At 37.0% G+C, this 24,625-nt stretch overlaps 1 protein-coding gene across 2 annotated transcripts in view; it reads left to right on the forward strand.

Annotated features, from left to right (window-relative positions):
- Positions 1 to 24,625, forward strand: part of ZBBX (zinc finger B-box domain containing) — a 112,919-nt gene that overhangs the window by 15,810 nt on the left and 72,484 nt on the right. For both annotated transcript variants that reach the window (XM_018053779.1, XM_018053781.1), the window contains exons 5-6: positions 718 to 827; positions 6,948 to 7,043. In XM_018053779.1, coding sequence (XP_017909268.1) covers positions 718 to 827; positions 6,948 to 7,043 — 206 coding nt within the window. The remainder of the gene's footprint in view (positions 1 to 717; positions 828 to 6,947; positions 7,044 to 24,625) is intronic.

Raw genomic sequence — 24,625 nt, forward strand, 5'->3', positions numbered from 1 at the left:
GTGTTTTGGGGGAGGGCACTTATTTTATATCAAAAATCAACTTAGGATATGACTATAATAATAGTATTTTTGAAAGATGAGGACTTACATAGCATTGTTCCTTAAACTTTATTAATATAATATCTTAAACAGGAAGAAAATTCTAGCAGTATAAAATTATAAATTGAAATTTTACTCTAGGAAATTGAAAGAACATTGAAAATTGCTTTTTAAAAAGAATTTAAAAATAGCAAAAACAAATTTTGAATTTATGGTAATTCTAAAAGAAATGAGATTTTTTAATACAGAGGATAAACATTTGAGTAATTAAGATGATTTGATAGAATATGTTCTAGAAATACATATAACATTTATTATAGAAGTTGTTCTGTATTGGCTTCAGTTTCATCCAGAAATGGGACAGAACGCTATAGGAATTCTATCCAAAGCACAGTCTTTAAAATTTTGTAATTTTATGTGTCTGGTTCGATTGAGCTTACAGCAGAATGTATATGGGTGGATGTTTGTGGCCCCGTGGTCACAGGGGGTGGGAGGGAGATTGTGGGCTCCCCAGTCTACTGGGGAGATTAGACTTGGCTACATGCCATTCTTATTGGGCACCTGATATGTATACACTATTTGAGAATATAGAAATGTGCATAATTTCCTTACTTTATCAATCAGAAAACTGAACATTGTATTTTAATGTGATTGGTCTTTGTTTATTTTTCCTTTCAGGACCGGTGAAACAACCACTAAATTATAAAATGGCAAATTCCTCTGAAAGTGACAAACCCAAGATAAAAGGGAAGGTTTGCGGGCAGTGTGAGAACAAAGCTGCTCTGCTAGTACGTACACTGGGATAAAATCTTGGAGCAGAACTCTCACATGGGCTCATACACTTGTCCCGACTTAAGCTGCTTTGGTAGCCACGCACTTTTCCTTCATGACCCTTGCTAAGAGTGAATTGTGCAGGCTGCTGGGAATGGCCAGTGCTAAACGATGCACTGAATCCCAGCTTCTCATTCCTGTTTAAGAACATGACCTAACTCTTGTCCTCTCTCCCTTGAATCATGCCTATCAGCATGCAAATATGCTGCATTATTTCCCAAAGCAAAGAAGAAATTCTTCTTTGATCCCCAGATCTCCTTTTGCATCCCTTTCAGTAACACTTCTGAAGAGTTGTCTGCACTTAATATCATTGTATTCTCTCCTCCCATTCTTGTTTTAAAAATTGAGTTATAATTTACCTACTGTGAAATGGGCAGATCTTAAATGTATATGTCCCCATCATAATACCCCAGAAGTTTCCTTTGTACCTTTTCCAATTAATTCCCTTTACAAAGCCAACTACAATTTTGATTTTTAGCAGCATACCTTTAGTGGTGCTAAACTTATTCTTGGAATTTATATAAATGGAATGATATGGTATATTTTTTCTGTGTAAGGCTTTCTTGTTTTTTTTTTTTTTTTGTATTCTTGCCCCTGAGTTTTGGAGTGCCACAGGGCTTAGTCCTCAACCTCTTCTGTAGTCTATGTGGTTCTTTAGTCATTAAGTCATGTCTGACTCTTTAGCGACCTAGTCCATGGGACTTTCCAAGCTAGAATATTACAGTGGGTTGCCATTTCCTTCTCCAGGGGATCTTTCTGACCCAGAGAGCAAACTTGTGTCTCCTGCATTGACAGCCAGATTCTTTACTACTGAGCCAGCAGGGAAGCCAGTCTATCTGTACTTACTGTTTGAATAGTTTCATCTACTCTCTTGGCTTTAGAGACCATCTCTATTTTGATGGTTCCCAAACTTATTAACACATCACTAATTAATATTTCCCCCCTGAACTTTCAACTCAGATACTTGCATGGCTAACGAAAATCACTAATTTAACATGTTCAAAACTCAACTCTTCAGATCTCCCCAACAAATTTTTTCCTTACCAAGTTCTCATATCAATAAAGGTCAATTCAAACTACAGCCTTTTATAAAACAGAAACAGCTGAGTTGTACTGTCTAGTTCTGTGAAGCTGCCTCATTCATCAGTGCAACATTTATCGCTCTTTAGTGTATTTATTTTCTGTTTACCTACGATGTAAACTTCATGAGCGTATGGACTTTAGTTTTCCTCATTGCTCTGTGCCCACCACCTAGAATTATGCCTGCAATTTACTAGGTACTCAGCCCACACTTGTTGAATGTGTTTATTTCTTTAGGGTTTCCCCAGTGGCTCAAAGGGTAAAGAATCTGCTTTAATTCAGAAGACATAGGAGATGTGGGCTCAGTCCCTGGTTTGGAAAGATCCCCTGGAGGAGGAAATGGCAATACATTCCAGTATTTTTGCTTGAAAAATTCCATGGACAGAGGAGCCTGGCAGGCTATAGTCCATGGGCCCACAAAGAGTTGGACACGACTGAGTGACTAAGCACAACACACAAGCACACACGTTTCTTTAGAACGTTTCTGTTATTGAAAACGTTGTTATCATTGAAGCTAACTGAAAGAAAGATATCCAAAATCTTTTGCAATTAAAATATCACACACACTTTGGAAGCAGTTTTTTCTCCAAAGAATGCAATGGTTATAACTAATATTTGTGGGTTACTATAACTAATATTTATTATAATTTCAAAGAATTTAGCTGTAATCACTTCTGATTTAAGATTGTATTACTGGCCTTATTTCATGGGAATTTTAACTGAACTCAGAGATTTAGAATTCTTTCTAGTAAAGAGCTAATAATACTAAATGTAAAACCCTGGCTCTTGGTATAATGCTGTTACTATTATATAATACTTCTTTTCGTCTTACTGATGTAATGGTGGACAATAATTTGAGGAATTTTAGAAAGTTATACCTACCCAGAAATGTTTAGAAAATATAAGCCAGTGCTAATATTCCTGAAGCTTGAAATATGACAGCTGAAAGGGACTTAAGGGCAGAACTGAATTGTTTGAATCCACTGTTCATGATCTGAAAATCATTTGGCTTAGGAGCTATGAGTCAATATTTCTTATGACTCCTTTTCTATGTTTTGAACACTGTGTAAAGACCATGGAATCTGAAAAAAATGGCACATGTAGATAAGACTTGACTTGGAAATAAAAAATCTGTTTTTCCAGGGAGAAGGAAAAGCAAGCAAAGGACATTCCGGACAGTGTACATGGCACCTGCTTTGGCTGGGAAGCAGATGAGGGTGACAGTGTACAGTGATTACAAAACTGATCTGCCTGAAAACTGCTGTAAATAGAAGCCAGGATTTAGGCTCTAACTTAAGAAAGGATATTGTTTGATTTTAAATGAAAATAACATCCCATCATACTTTTTAAAGCACAATATTATTATTATTATTATTTTTAATTTCAAGCTTGGCAAATGTAATGAACTCTGTAGTGTTGAATTCTAAGGTTACCTTATGTTCTTAGCTTCCATCATTCTAGATGGTCATGCTGATTGGATAATCAGAGTCAATCTCTATCTTATGGCATGACCTTCATCAGGGAAGATCGTATAGGGATGGGAGGTAGCGATTAAGAGCTTGCCTTTTGGAGGTTGGCATTTCAACTTTACCTGTTGTTAGCTCTGTGACCTTTAGCAAATGGCTTAATTCTTTTATATTTCTGTTTTCTCATTTGTAAGATGGGATAAAATGGATAACAGGAGTCTAGACCTCAGAGTTACTGAAGATAATGGTTACTGCATGTGAAGTGTTTAGCACTGTGCCTAGCACACTCAGAGGAGGTAGTAAATTGTATGCCTTTTTTGTTGGCACATGATATATGTATTGTCTTCATATATATTGGTGGTAAAAATAAACCCCTCAATTCACAGATTTCTTATTTTGAAAAGAAATTCCAGAGGCTTTTGGCTGTTGCTTTATGGCAAAAGGGAAATGGATAGTTGAAAATTACTTATTAATTTGACACGTGGATAATTTAATTAAACTCAGATGGACTCTGAAGTCATAGCATGACTGACCCAGCCTTGATCAAATTAAAAAGTGATATGCTAGAACTGCACTTGGGTATTCCATCATTGATGAATCATCTGTGGTGGAATGAAGTCCTTATCTGTGTTTTTGCCAGCTATACAAACTGCCTAAAAAGATTTTCCAGTTGTTGGTCATTTTCTCCCATTTTTAAATCCATTATGGATTTAAATCCATTATTTTAAATCCATTAAATCCATTTTTTAAAATCCAAATATGCTTTTATAACAAAATATATAAGCTTGCTCTGTGACTCCAGCTTTGATCTTCCAGTACAATATCCCTTTGGTTACTTTCATGAAAAATCTATTGTTAGCAAATATTTGGCCTAGAATTATATGCTCAAGGCTTCCCTTGTGGCTCAGATGGTAAAGAGTCTGCTTGCAATGCAGGAGACCCGGGTTTGATCCCTGAGTTGGGAAGATCCCCGGAGAAGGAAATGGCAACTCAGTCAAGTACTCTTGCCTGGAAAATCCCATGGGTGGAGGAGCCTGGCAGGCTACAGTCCATGGGGTCGCAAAGAGTTGGACATGATTGAGCAACTTCACTTTCACTGTATGCTCAGACTGACACTCAGTCGTCTATATTACATTGCAGAAATGGTGCCCAATATTTATGATACAGTCATTAAAATATCAGCTGGTATGTTGTAGAATACATTTTGAAACCATTAATACAATACTACTTCCATATGTGTATGTGAAATTATACCTTTTAATTCTGTACTTAAAAATTATGTATTTAGTTGTTTGTATCTTCATTTATTTGAGACTATAGCTATTGAAACAAGAGTTGACAAGCTATAACCATTTCCTGTACCGGGGATAGTACTTATTTTTCTTCCACTAAAATTATAAATCCAATTTTGTGTAGCTATAATCACACTTTTGACAAATGCACTTGAATTTTGATAAATACTAGATCATGCCATCATTTTACATATTGGATTTATTTTATTGCATTTTATCAAGGTTTTCCCATAAATGATTAGTACTGCAATCAATGGTCAATGATGAATCATTAGTAATGTGGATATGGGTAAGAGTTTAAGTTTTAAGTCAGACCCTGGGGTTGAAATCCTGGCTCCATTAGCTGTATGATTGGACAAATTCTCAATCATTATATTCCTTTGTTGCCTCATCTTCACAATGGAGGTACAATGGTCATGCCAACCTTATGGGGGTTCTTGTTAGAATTGAATGAGATGGAACACATGAAGCCCTTAGAACAATGAGTAAGTGCTCCCCGAATGCTGTGAATATTGTTATTTGATTCGACTCTTCCTTTTTAGTTTCATTTTAGTTACATAAAATTAGTTACACTTTTAACACTTTTTAGGTAGTTTTCCTAACCAGTTCATGTTTAATAAACATGGCTACATTATTGTAGGTAACTGCATCATCATATGGGAATTTGCAATACAATTTTAAAAAATTAATGGACTCCTTTTGAGTTTTATTTTATTTATTTTTCATTGAGGTATAGTTGATTTACAATGCTGTGTTAGTTTCAGGTATACAGCAAAATGATTTAGTTAAATATATATATATTTAATTATATATGTGTATATATATTTTTTTTCAGATTTTTTCCCTTTATAGGTTATTAAAAATACTGAGTATAATTCTCTGTCTATACAGTAGGTCTTTGTTGGTTATCTATTTTATATATGGCAGTGTGTATCTGTTAGTACCAAGCTCCTAATTTAACCTCTCATCTTCTCCCAAGTTTAGTCTACTTTTTTTCATCCATACACTCTAACCCCTTTTTACTCACTGTGTGGTCTGCATCCAACAGCTGGTGGACATCACCTGGGACCTTGTTAGAATGCAGGATCTCAATCCCATTCAGACTTCCCAAACCAGAGTGTGCACTGTAGCTAATTCCCAGGAGATTCATACACATGGTTTGAGAAGCGTCACCGCTGAACTGCACGTCAGGCTCCCACTGAGCCGAACGAGGCAGAAGATGCTGATGTGTCGCTCCCCAGGCTGCTCCAGCTGCTTTATGCGTATTGTACCCTGATACAATGAGAGAAGAAGGAGGGGAGCAGATTGGTGGGCATCCTAAAGGCGGAGATGAGAGAAAGCTGAAGGGAGTGTGAGCTTCTTGACACAGGCTTCCTGACTGTCTCCAATTCTTGCGCTTTCTTATTTGTGCTGTCAGTTATTCTCAAGCTAGGCCAAACTCAAGGAAATGAGGGCTATTAGCCATTCGCACTATTTTTATCATACTGTAAGAGGTGTTGGGGTGCCTGTACATCTACACAGTAGTAATTACTCTTGCAGTAAAAATTTCATTTCCTTTCTTCACTTTCACTCTTGCTCAGCACCATCATAGGTAGAAGTATATCACATTTTCCAACTTGTCCACAAATAAAAAAATTACATTTTAACAGCATATAGCATTTGCTAGACAAATACACATTTGTGCATAATCATTCCGTCAGGCATAAGCATTGCTGACATGTTTTTTCTTGTACTTTTTTTTCCTTTGAGGAATCTTCTAAGTATGCTTTTAAAAATCACATTTTGAGAATCACCAGTGAAGCAGTGCCATTCAAAGAAGTCTGTGGGGATTTTTGGAGACAAATAATATATGCATCCTTTGAAACAAATTATGTCATATAAATCCATACAGAAAGATATAAGAACTCATAATGAAGTAGTTTTGACACAGAGATAACAATTTTTACCAGGTTAAGAAATTTGATCTGAGGTTGCTGGGTTTTAAAAATTGTACATACATACATGCAACTAGCACTGAAGCCTACTTGCAGCTGTTATATTTATTTTGTCATGAGAATAGTTAAAGTTTTCAAGTTAATTTTTCTCAGTTACATCTTAACTTGCACAAATGTTGTCCTATTTTCTTAGGCTTCTCAATTTCTTGGTGTGTAATTGGATAAATAAGCAATGAGTTCTTTACACATATGTTTTCTCAAAGTCATATTTTATGAGACTGTATGATTTTTCAATATCTTTTAAGGTATGCCTTGAATGTGGAGAAGATTATTGCTCAGGATGCTTTGCTAAAATCCACCAGAAGGGAGCACTAAAACTCCATAGAACAACTCTTTTGCAGGTATGCCATCTTAAAACGCTCTACTTGTAGTGTGTTTATAAAATGTTTCAACAAGAAGACATTTAAGACCTGTTTAATTATCTAGAATTTAGGATGATTTGCATTAATTTCTAAAATTCTATTATGTACAATCTTTACATGTAACTTAAAATTACTTGACAACGGTAATCTGGATTTTATTTTGCTGTTTAAACTGTTCTTTAATATAGCTCCTGAAACACTTAGCTTGATTAGAATTTTTACATTAGGCATTCTAACTGTGAACTTGACATTTAAAACTTAGACGATATTTTTTTCTATTGTGGTTTCCAATGAACACATGATTCATTTTAAGTATTATTTCTATCTAGTTTATAAATAGAAATCTCTTGCTTTCTTCTCATGTTTATTAAAAAAATAGTCTTTTAGTTGTCTTCCTTCACTGTTGTTTAAATAAGCTTATTTCTCATGTTTTTACTTTTCCTCCTACGTATCACCAGCATTTAGTATCCTCATGTAATCATTTTTTTTTAATGCTTAAACTCAAACCCTGTCAGATGGCTTTAAGTTTCTAATACTTAAACAATAAATATGGCTAAATATAGACTTAACATTTTATGCCAGATACATTTGATGATGCACTGGTTTGTCATAAATTTCACTTATTGTACAGAGTCAGTGCTAAGCAGTGACCCTACACAGATGAATACTACTAGGATCCTGCTCCTAAGGACCTGGAGATAAAAGTGAGAACCCAGGACCCTGGGGTTAAGGGATTTAATATTATCTTGTATATTTATGACTGTGTCTATATTTGGAAAGGTCACTGGTAGACTTCAATCATTACATGTTGTTCAACATATATAAATATCAGTAGCTCTCACAGATGCTGAAGACCCGAGTCATAATGGGCACAAAGCATAACACTGACCTTCCTTTTATCAGTATTTACCAAAGTCAGTTACTCATTTACTTTTGAGTTTAGAGCCTTCTGGTAGAAGTGATAGAGGGAAAACAAAAATCCACTGTCTATTCCCCTGCCTCAGGAAGTATCGTACAACTGGACAGTTATAGGAAATTAAAATGAATGTACATAAAAGTGAGTGTAATAGTTAATCATACATAATTTAACTAAAGGCACTCCACTGTGAGGGTAAGGAGTATAATCACCCCACTGTGAATTCACATTAGAATTTTCCATTCAGCGATTTATTCAGCATATTTCCCTAATTGTCGGTCAGTAAATTTAGGCGCTGTGCTATCTGTACTGAGTTATCAGTTCACTTCAGTTCAGTCCTCAGTCATGTCCAACTCTTTGTGACCCTATGGACTAAAACCCGCCAGGCTCCTCTGTCCATGGGATTTTTCAGGCAAGAATACTGGGCTGCGTTGCATTTTTCTCCTCCAGGGAATCTTCCTGACCCAGGAATCAACCCCCCATCTTGTCTCTTGTGTCTCCTGCTCGGCAGGCAGATTCTTTACCACTAGCGCCACCCGGGAAGCCCTTCTTGCCTTTAATCAATCGTCCCATTGACTATCTGTCATTTTCTTACTATTTCTGTACATTGTTTAGTCCTTCGATTTTATTTCTGTCATCTTGCTTTATTTTCTCCTTGTTTCCATCATTCTTCCCTGTGCGTTAAGGTAATGTTCTTGATGCTGTTATATGTTGACCTGATGGTCAATGTTAAGCAGGGTGTATATATCTCTTTCTGCTTGGTGGTTTAGTCATATTGATCAGCCATAGTATTTTTAGTTCTTCACCATTTTTGGTAAAAGTCATGAGACTCTTTAAGGTCACCTGTAATTCACATACTATTGCACATCAACTGTATCTTAATTAAAAAATATACATATTGTGGACACAAAGAAGAAGAAGTAATGATATTTTTTTCATTGATGTTGAATTCATACCTAATCTGAGAATATATCTGAATATTAAGCAATACTATATAAAAAAGCGAGCATTCTAGGCTAATGGCCCCTGTACTTTATATTATTTAACCTATGCTGGCATTTAAGAATGACCTGTTTTGAGTGTTGTAAACCATTTCAACCCCATCCTACAGATCAGTGAGTCTTTACAAAGTTCACAGTCAGTAGGGTCCATTTTGTTCTGGCATATCTTGTTTCATTTAAGAGATAAATCCCTAAAAAATATCGAAGGCAAACTACTACCATTTCCATGTTGAATAAATTAATTTCAAAGGGTCTGTCTTATGATTTACGATCGATTTATCCTTAGAAGTGATTTCAGCACAAGTTTATTTATTTTTTTACCTTGTCCAAACCTCTGTGAAATAGTTAGTTATCTGCAAAATAATGTGTAAATGCATAGAGCTACTGAGGATGAAAATTCTACTTCTATATTTAGAATAAATTTTCAACAATAAAGGTTGAAATGAAAGATTTTTTTCTACTGGGAAAGCCTCACATGGTGAAAAATAAGGTCTTAATATATCAGGAATTTGTATTTCCTTTTAACAACAAAAAATCAAGCAGAAGAGAACAAGGTTAATTAGAAATAAAGGAAAATAGGGGGCAAAACAGATGAAAGGCATTCCATTTTGAAGTATGACATGCACAAAGGGAGGCTGGATTGAGTAAGTCATTACTATACTCTGGTATGTATATTTAAAAAATTGGAATGGAGATTTTCTTAACCGGAGGAGAAACCTTGGGAAGAGACTTGGTTAGTAATGAGACAAGAGATAATTGAAGTAGCATTTCCATGTTTTCTAGTATGAAGCATTTATGTTCATCCTTTTTAGCTACAAGATAAGGTATGCCTATATAAATATGGATTATAAGTGGGAATATTTGTTTGTTTGAACATACTTACAGGAGAATAATTACCAGGCAGAACCTCAGTTATCATCAGAATACTATATGTTTTCCGACTTAGCGGTAGAGTGTTTTCTTTCGTTTGACAGTGACCAGTATCAGCTTTTAGATTCACACTATCATTATTTGTTAACGTTTAGAATAATACATTATTTTTCGACCATAGCTAGTCATTTAGATAATAACATGGTTACTTGCTTGATGATCTTAAGGTACCGATTTTAAATGCTATGTGCAGACATACTGTAGATACTATGTTGTGACACCCAGATCCTCCTCTTTAGAACTGAGAAACTCATTTCCCTAACCTCCTGGAATGCTGTCTACAGGTAGATCATAGCAGAGTTTCTTCCCAGGAATTGCCTATGCCCAAAGAGAACTGCTGAGCTTCTCTTGTGGTTCAGCTTGTAAAGAATCCACCTTCAGTGAGGGAGACCTGGGTTTGATCCTTGGGTTGGGAAGATCCTCTGGAAAAGGGAAAGGCTACCCACGCCAGTATTCTCTCCTGGAGAATTCCATAGACTGTATAGTCCTTGGGGTCTCCAAGAATTGGACATGACTGAGCGACTTTCACACAAAGAGAACTGCCACCTCCAAGTTTACGCTCCATTTCTGGAGGCAGCCCATCCTCTGGTCAAATATCTGATTTAGGTTAGGGCACAAATTCTCAGAAACCCATTGCCTCAATTGAGGACAACTCAGATGGACTATTACAGCTCCTCTTTGGGAGTTGACAGTTGCATCAAATTCAGCTTTCCTCTTTGCCCAGTTCTGCTATCTCTACTCTCCCACAGCCCACAGGCATCATTCTCAGAGCACACCCCATTAGAAGTCAGGCAGGTAAATCTCAGAATTTGTTTCTTGGTGAACCTGATCTGTGACACTATGTAATGTAGAGTCAGATTATAGATGCTTGTTGGCCAATTTTAGAATGTATTGAAATTTTTGAAGAGCAATATATCACATCTCTTTCTTCACTTTCCAGACTTTAAACCAATTGAGAAATAGGTACTAGAGTCAGAAGGTATAAATCAAAATATCAGTTCTATTATTGATACAATCAGAATTAGTGGTTGTGGCGTAGGTGTTTGGATAAATTCAGCTTACTGATGCTTCCTGAAATTTAACTTTTTGTCCCTTCTCCCAGCCCTCATATTATAGAGATTTCCCTTTGGCAGGGCAGGCTCAGTCTCTAAGTCCTACTCTTTGTGACCCCATGGACTGTAGCCCACCTGGCTCTTGTGTCCATGGGATTCTTCAGGCAACGTTACTGGAGTGTGTTGCCATTTCCTCCTCCAGGGGATCGTCTCCACCCCGGGATCGAACCTAGGTCTCTATTGGCAGGCGGATTCTCTACCACTGTGCCACTAGGGAGGGAAGGTGGCACAGCAGGATTCACCCAGCAAAAACCCTTAGTGGAGGTCTAGATTGGAAAAGATCTTTCTCAGGGCAGGCAGCCCTTGGAGAAACCAGGATAGGCAGAGGTGAGCATGCTCTCTTTTTCTTCCCAAAGTCTCACGGACAAGAATAGAAATAGAAGGATGAGGAGTACATGTTCCCTCAAATTAAAGTCCGGGTAATGTCAGTATCTTGACATTATATAGCAATATATAAATTTGCTATTTATAACTATAGTTAGCACTATACAAAAGAAAAAAATATAATATTTAGAATATATATATATATATATATAAACAACTGAGTATTAGCTCAGTTTTTCTTTTCCTTCTTAAATATGAATAATTCCATATAATTTTGAACTTCTGTCAAAGGATTTTTTAAACTTTTCTTATTGACCATTTTCTCCTCTATATCATCTGATGAATTTCAGATCTTCTAAGGAGAGGAACTATTTCTGTCTTGTTCATCACTGTATTCTTAGTGCTTAACATCATAGCTGGCATGTAAAAATCACATCTTTGAATGAATGAAATAAAACATGAATAAATCCTGATGGATACAATCAAGCTCATGAAATAATTTAAGACTACATTTTAAGTGGCACGGTTTCTTTTTCTCTGGATTTTGAAAACCAAAAATTGCATAATTAATTACATGGTACATTAGTAAGTTATATTGGTGAAGGGTTAAGCAAAGCCTTTCCTCTTGTGTTTGAGATTTGACCTTTAGTTACCTTTCTAGCTCTCCCCCTGCCCCCCGCCCTGGGAAACAGATAAAAGTCTTAATATCAACTATGTTTCTAGACCATATATTCATAAAATGACTCTGGGTTGGCAGAGTGCCCCTAACAGGAGGGCCGTAGTTATTAATACCTGAGGTAAGCCACAGCTGTCCCAGTGCAGTGTGGGGAGCTAAGGCTTCAGAACCGTCAGAATGGGAGGTCTGTCCCTCACCTCTCTGAGTGGTACTTCTGCGTGAGCTGTTGCAAGACTCCCCACCAAAAAATAACAGCTGATGCCATCTCATGGGCAAACTGTTGTTCCTGTCCTTAACCTTCTGAGCAGACTGTTGCCAAGAGTGGTTTGATGACAACCTGGTGAGTCTGAAAGTTTAGTTTACTCAGGTAGACTCCAGGAAGGGTGGTCAATTAAGTGTTTGATTAACTGAAATTTCAGAGAGTGGAATGCTGTTATACCCAAAAGATAAATAAAGGACACATATATAGACATCACTGACAAGAATTTTTTAAAACAGTTTTTATTAAGAAGTGCTCACATACTCTACAACTCCATGCGAAGTTTGCAATTCAATGGATTTTAGTATATTCATGGATGTGAGGTCTTTGATGACTAGCTGCTTTTCAGGTTCTGTGCGTGTTGTGGCATGTATTAGCGCTTCACTTATTTATGGCCAAATACCATTCCATTGTATGGATAGACCACATTTTGTTTATCCATTCATCATCTGGTGGACATGTAGCTATTTCCACCTTTTGGCCATTATGAATAATGCTGCTGTGAATATTTATGTACAGGTTTTTGTGGGGATATGTTTTAATTTCTCATTGCTATATCTCTGGTATGGAATTTCTGGGTTGTAAGATAACTCTAATCTTTAATTGAGGAATGGCCAGAGAGTGACTGCTCCATTTTATACTCCGATCAACAGAGTATGGAAGTTCTGATTTCTCTATGCCCTAGCCAACACTTACATCTGACTTTTTGATTCTAGTAGCCTGGTGGGCCTGAAGTAGTAACTCACTGTGGTTTTCATTTGCATTTCCCCCAATTACTAATTATGTTGAACATCTTTTCATGTGCGATGGCACCCTACTCCAGTACTCTTGCCTGCAAAACCCCATGGACGGAGGAGCCTGGTGGGCTGCAGTCCATGGGGTCGCGAAGAGTCGGACACAACTAAGCGACTTCGCTTTCACTTTTCATTTTCATGCACTGGAGAAGGAAATGGCAACCCACTCCAGTGTTCTTGCCTGGAGAAACCCAGGGATGGGGGAGCCTGGTGGGCTGCTGTCTATGGGGTCGCACAGAGTCGGACATGACTGAAGCAACAGCAGCAGCAACAGCAGCATGGCCATTTTACATCTTCCTTGGAGAAATGTTGATAAAGATTTTTGTGAAGACAGTTTCAGAATACAGGGCATGTTTTAAATATGGGCACATTTTAATACCGTCTACCTCAGTGAAGTTGTATCTGTGATGATGATATTTTTAGATGCCATACTAAGAAAAGCTAGGGAAAGGGAAGAGACTAAATTTGAAAGGGGTGTGAAAAGTGAGAGTAGGATTTCTGCTATCACTAGCGAAGAATTGGAAGAACATGAGTGGTTTAGAGAGTATATTACAGAATAAAGTGACAGAGTAACAGACGCAGTGGAGAAGAAAGAAGCAGTGCGAGGGTTTAGTGCAGCGATGGCCCAAAGCCATCTCGGGAAAGGAGAGTGTTTCTGTAATATTTAGGCTAAAAGAATCTGTAAGATAAAACTCATATTTGCAAGCTCAGGAACTTACAAAAATATTGGGAGGATCAGATTAATGACAACAAATATGAAAGTATCCTGTTCATAGGAGGTGCTCCACACATTCGATTTTATTAGTTAGGATATAGTATTTAAAGAAATTCAATGTTAATTGTTAGACCATCCACATTTAGAATCTAGGAAACAAGGCATATTAACGCTAATGAGTCAAAAGAGGGATAGTTTGAGGGACGTTTTCAAAAGTATTAGAGTAATATGTATCTTGGAAGACTTTTGTGGAAATACAGTGAGGTAAAGTTTCAGAGAAATACAGACTTCCTCCATATCCAAACAGAGAATAATTAATCTCCATAATTAGAGGGGGCAGTAAAGATCATTGATCTGAGAACCCATGATTTACCAATAGAATATGACAAAGGTGAAGGGATTTTGCAAACATAATTATGGTTCCAGATAAGTTGATTTTGAGTTACAAAAAGAGAGCTGATTTTGGATGGACCTGACCTGGTCAGATGAAAGCCCTTAAAAGGGAAACTAAGGCCCTTCCTAAGTCAGAGAGATCCTCTTGTTGTCCTTGAAGAGTAACTTGCCCTGGAGTGAGAGGGTCTGGGAGAGGCCTCTCCCAGTGACAAAGTGTGGGCAGCCTCTAGGAGCTGACAGTAGCCAGCCAGAAAATGGAACCTCAGTCCTGTAGCCTCAGGAACTGAATTCTGCTAACGTTGTAAGCTCAGAAGAGAACCCTAGACTCAGGAATGAATGTGTCCTGGCCCACACCTTGACTGCTGTCTTTTGAGACCCTGAGCAGAGCATCCAGTTAAGCTGGACTTAGACTCTGACCCATGGAAGCCATGAGATAATAAATGTGTGTTGTTTTTTAAAAATCATTAGTCTAATCATATGTCTGAACCTTTAGTCAATCACAGTGATGCTGATTATTTGAAAAGTCTTTATAATTTGCAAGTACTACTTATATTGTCTTAGTTTTTTCATGGAGTCTGATAAATTTTACAGTAATTTCTAAATTTTTACTCTATTTTATGTTCATTTGTATTTATGAGATAAAAATAATCAGTTGTGAGGTAACAGTATTACTATGTATAATAAAACAAGTGGACAATTATTGATTGTTATTTATTGGTGAGTTTATTCTGATATGCCTAAGTGTGTTAGTCACTCAGTCATGTCTGACTCCTTGAGACCCCATGGACTGTAGTATGCCTAAAAATCTGTTTTTCAAAGTGTTGCATATTAAATCACTTTTTCTTCATGTATCTCAAATATGCATAATTGCTGAAAGCAGCTAACTCATCTGGATGCATTGTACACATAATATTAGTTGAAAACAATAGTACTTGCTAAGATAATTAATATAGTGCATAATTATATGGCATTGAAACTGCAAATAGAAAGCAGATTGCAGGTGTGAATTTCCTACGTTGTTTTCTTGTTGCTATTCTGGCTCTTTTAAGATTGCTCTCTAAATAGAATTTTTAATGTTGCAATAAAATTTGAAAGGCTGAGATCACATTTTGTTATTTTTTTGTGTGTCAAGTGATTTAAAATTTTTGAAAATATATTATCTTTTGTGCTGTTAATTACATTTAGATGCTATATTGTCTTATTTTAAATAGTTTAACTGCATTTAGTATTTTATTTCATGTTACTTTATTATAGTACTAAATATTGAGTCCAGATTACTTTTATTTGACATTTACTGTCTATTGAATAGTAAATTGCATTTATAATCAGAGGCATGTATCCAGGTGCTTGCTTATTTTTTATTATGTCTTTATGTGTCAAGGAGGAATAATAATACATAAATCTTTGATTAATAAAACCTATGGCTTCCATTAGACCTTTAGAGGAAAGGAAAATCTAAGGGTTCTTTAAATTCTACTTAAAGTTATACTGAAAGAGTGCTAGAATAAGCAATAAACTTCAGTCACATGAATGTCACACTTTCAGGATTTGATTCCTATCTAGCTTGCACTAAGTAGTTCTTTCTACCACTGACATTTTTGTACTGCTCATGCAAATTCCGTATCTGTTTTTAGAAATATGATGAGCAGTGGATTTGAAACATGATTCTGTTGTGAGTCCCTCTGCTGCAGTTTTCTTTCATCCTGCAAATAATTTAGTTTTCTCCTATTTCTACATACATTTATATGGGGACTTTTATTCAAACTCTGTTCTTCTTTCTGGTGTCTGCTAAATGGAAATTCCTTTCCTTGTTTCTTTACCTTTTAGCTGGCCTGAAGTTGACCTTTTTCTCTCTTTCTTTTGATCCTAACAGTAGATGAAAACTTTGCTCAAGCCATTTATTTGAGGTATCTTTTATTTCAAGTTTCATAGAAAATTCGGAATTGACCCTATGGCAAAGCCTATTTTTAGGGAATAAATTTGTACTAAGACTATTTGTAAAGATGGATTCATTAAAAGTAAAATAACACAAATTCAATGCAATCCCTATCAAGCTACCAGCAACATTTTTCACAGAACTAGAACAAATAATTTCAAGATTTGTATGGAAATACAAAAAACCTCGAATAGCCAAAGCAATCTTGAGAAAGAAGAATGGAACTGGAGGAATCAACTTGCCTGACTTCAGGCTCTACTACAAAGCCACAGTCATCAAGACAGTATGGTACTGGCACAAAGACAGACATATAGATCAATGGAACAAAATAGAAAGCCCAGAGATAAATCCACACACATATGGACACCTTATCTTTGACAAAGGAGGCAAGAATATACAATGGAGTGAAGACAATCTCTTTAACAAGTGGTGCTGGGAAAACTGGTCAACCACTTGTAAAAGAATGAAACTAGATCACTTTCTAACACCGCACACAAAAATAAACTCAAAATGGATTAAAGATCTAAATGTAAGACCAGAAACTATAAAACTCCTAGAGGAGAACATAGGCAAAACACTCTCAGACATAAATCACAGCAGGATCCTCTATGATCCACCTCCCAGAATTCTGGAAATAAAAGCAAAAATAAACAAATGGGATCTAATTAAAATTAAAAGCTTCTGCACAACAAAGGAAAATATAAGCAAGGTGAAAAGACAGCCTTCTGGAATGGGAGAAAATAATAGCAAATGAAGCAACTGACAAACAACTAATCTCAAAAATATACAAATAACTTCTGCAGCTCAATTCCAGAAAAATAAACGACCCAATCAAAAAAGGGGCCAAAGAACTAAATAGACATTTCTCCAAGAAGACATACGGATGGCTAACAAACACATGAAAAGATGCTCAACATCACTCATCATTAGAGAAATGCAAATCAAAACCACAATGAGGTACCACTTCACACCAGTCAGAATGGCTGCGATCCAAAAATCTGCAAGCAATAAATGCTGGAGAGGGTGTGGAGAAAAGGGAACCCTCCTACACTGTTGGTGGGAATGCAAACTAGTACAGCCACTATGGAGAACAGTGTGGAGATTCCTTAAAAAATTGCAAATAGAACTACCTTATGACCCAGCAATCCCACTTCTGGGCATACACACCGAGGAAACCAGAATTGAAAGAGACACGTGTACCCCAATGTTCATCGCAGCACTGTTTATAATAGCCAGGACATGGAAACAACCTAGATGTCCATCAGCAGATGAATGGATAAGAAAGCAGTGGTACATATACACAATGGAGTATTACTCAGCTGTTAAAAAGAATTCATTTGAATCAGTTCTGATGAGATGGATGAAACTGGAGCCGATTATACAGAGTGAAGTAAGCCAGAAAGAAAAACACCAATACAGTATACTAACACATATATATGGAATTTAGGAAGATGGCAATGACGACCCTGTATGCAAGACAGGGAAAGAGACACAGATGTGTATAATGGACTTTTGGACTCAGAGGGAGAGGGAGAGGGTGGGATGATTTGGGAGAATGACATTCTAACATGTATACTATCATGTAAGAATTGAATCGCCAGTCTACGCCTGATGCAGGATACAGCATGCTTGGAGCTGGTGCATGGGGATGACCCAGAGAGATGTTATGGGGAGGGAGGTGGGAGGGGGGTTCATGTTTGGGAATGCATGTAAGAATTAAAGATTTTAAAATTTAAAAAAGGAAAAAAAAAGAAAAAAAAAAGTAAAATAACAGTTTTCCTTAAGAAAAGAGTATATATTTTAATAATGTGAAAAAACTGGGAGATAAATTTCATCTTGATCTTGGAAAAACAGCAACAGGGTCTTTGTTCCCTGCCCAGGAATTGAATCTGGGTAACCTGAATGAAAACTAGGAATCTTGGCCACTAGACCAGATGGGCTAGAGGATAGAAGTAAAGTTCCCCTGGCTCTTCTTGCCCTGTTTGAAAAACTGATTTCTCAAGGAGGCAAAAACTGTAAAAACAGGCACAAAGTTTATTACTATAGACACAGCACAACATGGGGGGAGCTCACAGAGAAAGACTGTTTATTTAGGACAGAAGCAAGGCAGAAATACACCTCAGGAGAGAAAGGGTGTGGGCATCTTTCTTAATGAGGAGGAGTATAGTAAAGAGGCAGTTAAATCATTGATACAGGGCAGTTCTTCCGGGTCTTTGCTTACCTCTGGCCAGTTATCTGGATTCTCTTCTCACATCTCACCTGCTCTAGGACATGCCCCAACATGAAAAAGTGAAAGTGAAAATCTTAGTCATTCAGTTGTGTCTGACTCTTCATGATACCATGGACTGTAACCTACCAGGCTCCTCTGTCCCACAGGATTCTCCAGGCAAGAATACTGGAATGGGTTGCCATACCCTTCTTCAGGGATCTTCCCAATTCAGGGATCAAACCCGGGTCTCCCTCATTGCAGAAAGATTCTTAGGACACTCCCCAACATGAGTGCGTGTCTTTTTGCCAACATGGATTCCAGCATAGAGAGTAGTAGGAGGTTTGACTACCTATTATGGGTTGATGCCTCCTCCCTTTTGACCCTCAAGGAACCTTTCTGCACAGACGCAGTCCAGGAGGTCTCTTTGACCTCAGGAGTTGTCGTCTTATCTCTTTACTTCAGCAGCGCTCAGCTCCTGTCAGTAACTTGGTCCTTAAAGTGTCTAGCAAAATTAAAGCTCCAATTTTACTCTGCTTGACAAGCAGCAGCTCTCCTGCCCAGGGGCCCATTTACCATCTACCTCAAACTTTTTCATTTCTGTTTAATGGTGAGGATGTTCATAATTATGCAATTTTTATAAATAACTTTTACTTTGCAAAGATATTTTTACTAGGTGGAAATTTAATGGGCTTGTTGCATCTTATTATTGATACATGATAATTTGAGAAAATTTATCTGCTTGATGTGGTTAGTAGTCCTTTTTTATGTAGCTCCTGACTCAGAGAGGTTTAGTCTGGTTTGATAGTGTTGATTTTAGATAACAGGATCCTTATACTATCATCAGGCACTGTATTTAATGCAATATATAAATAGAAATATGCTAGCCACATTAATCTGTGGAGGAGATTTCTTTGGGTAAATAGACCTTGAGCAAATATTTTGATGATTTTTAACAAAAAGTATACTTTACTCTAAAGCATAATTCTTCAGTGTACATGTATTACTGCCATAACACAATATATGATTTCTAAAAACTTGCCATTCTGGATAATCCCCTACCTACCTAACAGGGCTCCACATAAAATTAGAGTTAGGGAAAGGCCATTCAAATCCTATGAGACTTTGTAATCAAAGCCCTAACAAAAACAGTAAACTCTCCGTATAAAAACCACTGATGCATGGACCTTGAGGACTTTTGCTTCTTTTTCTGTGATACAGGTCCTGGTAGCAATTCACATCTAATGTCATCATTTTGCTTAAATGAAAACTCTGAATCAAACTGCTGTCTCCTTTATTAATCCATTATTTAAAATCAGAGAGAGTATCTTTATAACATCTTAACCTGATTAATTGTGTCTGACTCTTTGCTACCCCACGGACTGTAGCCTGCATGGAATTCTCCAGGCAAGAATACCGGAGTGGGTTGCCATTCCCTTCTCCAGGGGATCTTCCCGACCCAGGGATTAAACCTGCATTGATCAAACCTGGTCTTCCTGCATTGTGGGCAGATTCTTTACTGTCTGAAAGGGAGAGTGAAATGAAAGTCGCTCAGTCTTGTCCAACTCTTTGTGACCCCATGGTCCATACAGTCCATGGAATTCTCCAGGCAAGAATACTAGATTGGGGAGCCTTTCCCTTCTCCAGAGGATCTTCCCAACCCAACGATCAAACCCAGGTCTCCCGATTGCAGGTGGATTCTTTGCCAGTTGAGCCGCAAGGGAAGCTCATTTCAGAAGATACTGTCTGAAAGTATCTTTATAACTTCTTTATCTGCACTCACATTCTTTCTAGATAGCTTAACTTAGCGGAATGCATAGTCATTAAAGTCATTAAAGTAGTCTGTATTCCCACTGTGGGGAGGTATTTTTATAGATTTTCAGCTGTTTTCCTAAGGTCTTTATATATTGCTAAGATTTTGGCTTTAATTGTGAGACAGTTTGCCCCTAATTACTTCAAAACAGTAATGTTGCTGGAAAGGAAAACTTAAGAATCAATACAACTCCACAGTTATATTGACATCATTCCCCTATTTACCAATTGCATATGAGGTAATTCACATCAAAGAAAGCAGAACAAACTGTACTTTCAAAACATATTCTCGATGTGGGAGAAACGTGTTTTCTCAAAAAATAAGGCCAATAAAACCTGTATGCATACACATATTCCCTTTAAAAATTCCATTAGTGCGTAATTGGATCTTCCTGAAGTGATTTTTATAATTAAAAGCTATCTGAATTCCAACTGTGTTCAACAATCCTTGTAACCAGTGAATCCATAATGTTTTCCTGGGTTCTGTGCATTTGGAACACATTTTCCCCCCCTGTGTTTCTGCATATGTGTATACCTCTATCTCTCCCTCTATTATTTGCCTCTATTGCGCTATACTCAGTTGCTCATTCGTGTCTTGACTCTTCTGACCCCCTGGACTGTAGCCTGCCAGACTCTTCTGTCTATGGGATTTTCCAGGCAAGAATACTGGACTGGGTTGCCACGCCCTCCTCCAGGGGATCTTTCTGATGCAGGGATCGAACCCGCCTCTCTTGCATCTCCTGCATTGGCAGGCAGATTCTTTACCTCTGCACCACCTAGAATACAAATGACATAACGTCTCTTCTGCCAGTATTAGAATTTTCATTTTTTAATACAAGGCTGTGGTTGTAGTAAATCTCTTCTAAAATTTTGGAACTGGAAAATCAATGAAAGTTAGCACCATGAAAAGAGAAATTTGAACATTTTTTTTCAAACTTAGAAAGTAACATAGGTCTAAACCATGTGTGAAATTCATTGACCTGGAACTTCTGGATCATATAAAGAGGCCTGGCTATGTCAACAGGATCATTAATATTTATTGCTGGAGAGCCAGTGTTTGGGATGATGCTGGTAGTTCGAGTTCTGAAGCACTGACACTACATAACGTATATCATTTTTCTAACTAAACTAAAACTTTTACTCTTGTACCTTAACTTCTATAAGGTGCCATCCATCCTAAAATGCTATAAAATATCAGCCCTCTTTACTTTGATTAATGATACATTGTCAGAGTGATGAATTCTTCTAGAGTGTAATTTGAAAGATAATATCATTCTCGGGAGAAAAAAAAGTTCAAGTAAGAATTTAGAACAGTTACCAGATGAAATCCTTACCATCATGGAGTGTAGCAAAGGATGTGGGGGAATCTGGAAATGCTGGCAGTAAATCACATTCTTTGGCTTTAGTTTAAGCTTCTGTCTTACGGTGAGATATATGATTCACTATGTGTCCTGAAGGCTGTTTTAGTTTGATTTTTTAAACATTTTTAGTATGTGGAGAAGTTGCACAGGTAAATTTATTCAATTTCAGTCTCCTCTGCCTCCTGTCGCTACCTATTAGTACTACTATAGGTAAATTTTCGTATTTAAAAGATGGAAATGAAATTATCTTTGAATTTTAAAATTTGAAAAGATCTTAATAGATATCTGATAGCATTATGACACTTGATATTATAGTTATCTATTTTAAATATTTTATAATAGTAACCTTTGCATTCTTGTTCATTGGTTACTTATTATGTAAAATGATAGTTTTCATCTTGTTAAATGGAAGATAATGTGTTTTGTGTTGCAAATCTAGATATGTCCTTGTAAGCAGAGACAAAAGGCTGCAGGATATACCTGTGTTCTCAGTTGCTCAGTTGTGTCCGACTCTTTGAGGCCCTATGGGTTGTAGCTCGCCAGGTTCCTCTGACCATAGGTTTCTCCAGCCAAAAATACTGGAGTGGGTTGTCATTTCTTTCTCTAGCAGATCTTCTCAACACAGGAATCAAACCCAGGTCTCCTACATTGCAGGTGGATTCTTTACCACTGAGGCACTCAGTGATGTTCTCAATGATTGCAAAAACCCAGAACACCTCCCATATTTTCAAATCTCCTTGCCTCAGTTGGGAAGCACTGGTCCTTGAATTAATTAGGTCTCTTTACACTAGCTTGGGCAGAAAAGAATTTTTTATTGTTGTTAATGACCTCACAGATGTCTTATATGAGAGTAGGGGTGATGTAGCTCAGTCATGATAAGAACCAGAGCTGGATATTTTAAATTGCTGAACGCTCAGGCAAACTCCTTCTTTCACCTTTATTATTTTTTCTTGTGTGTCTTCTCTAACTTTTTCTTGTAATTAACAAATTACAAAGATACATAATTGAGGATCAGTGACAGGGAGAACAATGTGGCTTTCTTTATTTTTAAATCTAAATCTTTTATGATATTATACAAGTTTCAATGCCATTCTCCCAAATCATCCCACCTCCCTCTCCCACAGAGTCCAAAAGACTGTTCTATACATCTATGTCTCTTTTGCTGTCTTGCATACAGGGTTATGATGCTTGGGGCTGGTGCACTGGGATGACCCAGAGGGACGGTATGGGGAGGGAGGTGGGAGGGGGGTTCAGGATGGGCAACATGTGTACACCCGTGGCGGATTCATGTTGATGTGTGGCAAAACCAACACAATATTGTGAAGTAATTAGCCTCCAACTAAAATACACAAATTTAAATTAAAAAATCTTAATCTTGATGAGCTCAACCTGATGCTCATTTCTTGTCCAATGAACCGTGGCCCAGAGGGCAGAAATGTGTTGAGTAATTGTAACCTCCTTGCTGCGACAGGTGATGATGAGCACTGCTATTGGTCAGGAAGAAATTCTGATAGAAGGGGACATGACAAGAGATTGAGCATTCACCCTAATGCAAATCTCTGCTATAGTCAGCCTAGTGAAGAAAGAAGCTTCCTGTCTGTTGATTTATTTTTTAGTTCAAATTCCTTTTATTGAAATTTAATTTATATGCTATGAAATTCACATTGTAATGTACAGTTTAATGATTTTTAAAGTAAATTTACAGGTCTGTGTAATAATCACCACAATTGAGTTTTAGAAAATTTCCATCATACCAAAAATTTCCTGGTGTTTTTATTGCAACCAACTCTTGCTACCACTTCTTGTCCCTGGAAACCACTGGTCTGTTTTTTGTTGCTTTAGATTTGTCTTTTCTAGAAATTTCATATAAATGGAATCATTCCTATGCAGTCTTTTGTGTCTGATTTCTTTCACTTAGCATAAGATTTCTGAGGTTCTTTTGCAGGGTAACATGTTCATTGTAGTGGTTTATTGCATTCTGACTCTGAATAATATTCCATTGTATTGATGTATCATATTTTCTTACTCCAGTCATCAATTGATGGGCACAGATATTTTAAAGACTTTTGGCTGTTAGAGTAATGATGCTAGGGATATTTGTGTACAGGTCTTTGCAGAGACTTATATTTTTATTGCTCTTGTATAGATACCTAGGAGTGGAATAATTGAGTTCTAAGGTTAGTATTTGTTAACTTTTCAAGAAACCACCAAAAGAACAGAATACAGGTATTTCCTTCTCTGTTTTCTAAAAGTGTTTTTATTGCATTGGTTTAATTTCTTCCTTAACTGTTGGATAGAATTTGCAGGTGAAGCAACCTGAGTCTGGGCTTTTTTTAATGGGAAAATTTAAATTGCTAATTCAATTTCTTTACCATATTATTCTATTCTATTTTTTTTTTCTCGAGTCGGTTTTGGTAATTTATTTCTTTCATTGAATTTGTCCATTCAATCTAAGTTGTCCATTTGTTGGCATAAATATTTCAAATTCTACTATAATCTGGAAATTAGGGTAAGTCTATAGGGATGTTTCTTATATCATTATAGATTTGTTAATTGGTATTTCACTCTGTCCTCACCCCACCCCCTGGTCAGTTTAATAAAGGTTTACAAATTTTTATAAATTTATATCCAACATTGGTGTTGGAGAAGATAAATTTATCTCCAACTGTGATGTTGAAGAAGACCCTTGAGAGTCCCTTGGACTGCAAGGAGATCCAACTAGTCACTCCTAAAGGAAATCAGTCCTGAATATTCATTGGAAGGACTGATGCTGGAGCTGAAGCTTCAGTATTTTGGCCACCTGATGCGAAGAACTGACTCATTGGAAAAAAACCCTGATGCTGGGAAAGACTGAAGGCAGGAAGAGAAGGGTATGACAGAGGATGAAATGGTTGGATGGTATCACCGACTCGATGGATATGAGTTTGAGCAAACTCCGAGAGTTGGCGATGTACAGGAAAGCCTGGCATGCTGCAGTCTATGGGATAGCAAAGAGTTGGACACGACTGAGTGACTGAATTTAACTGAAAAAATTTTAAGTCTTTCCAGTTTTAGTTGCATTGATTTTTTGCAATTGTTCTTATTTCTTCGATTCTCCTCTGATCCTTATTTTCTGAATTCTACCTC

Source organism: Capra hircus, chromosome 1, assembly GCF_001704415.2.
Source record: "Capra hircus breed San Clemente chromosome 1, ASM170441v1, whole genome shotgun sequence".
NCBI lineage: Eukaryota > Metazoa > Chordata > Mammalia > Artiodactyla > Bovidae > Capra > Capra hircus.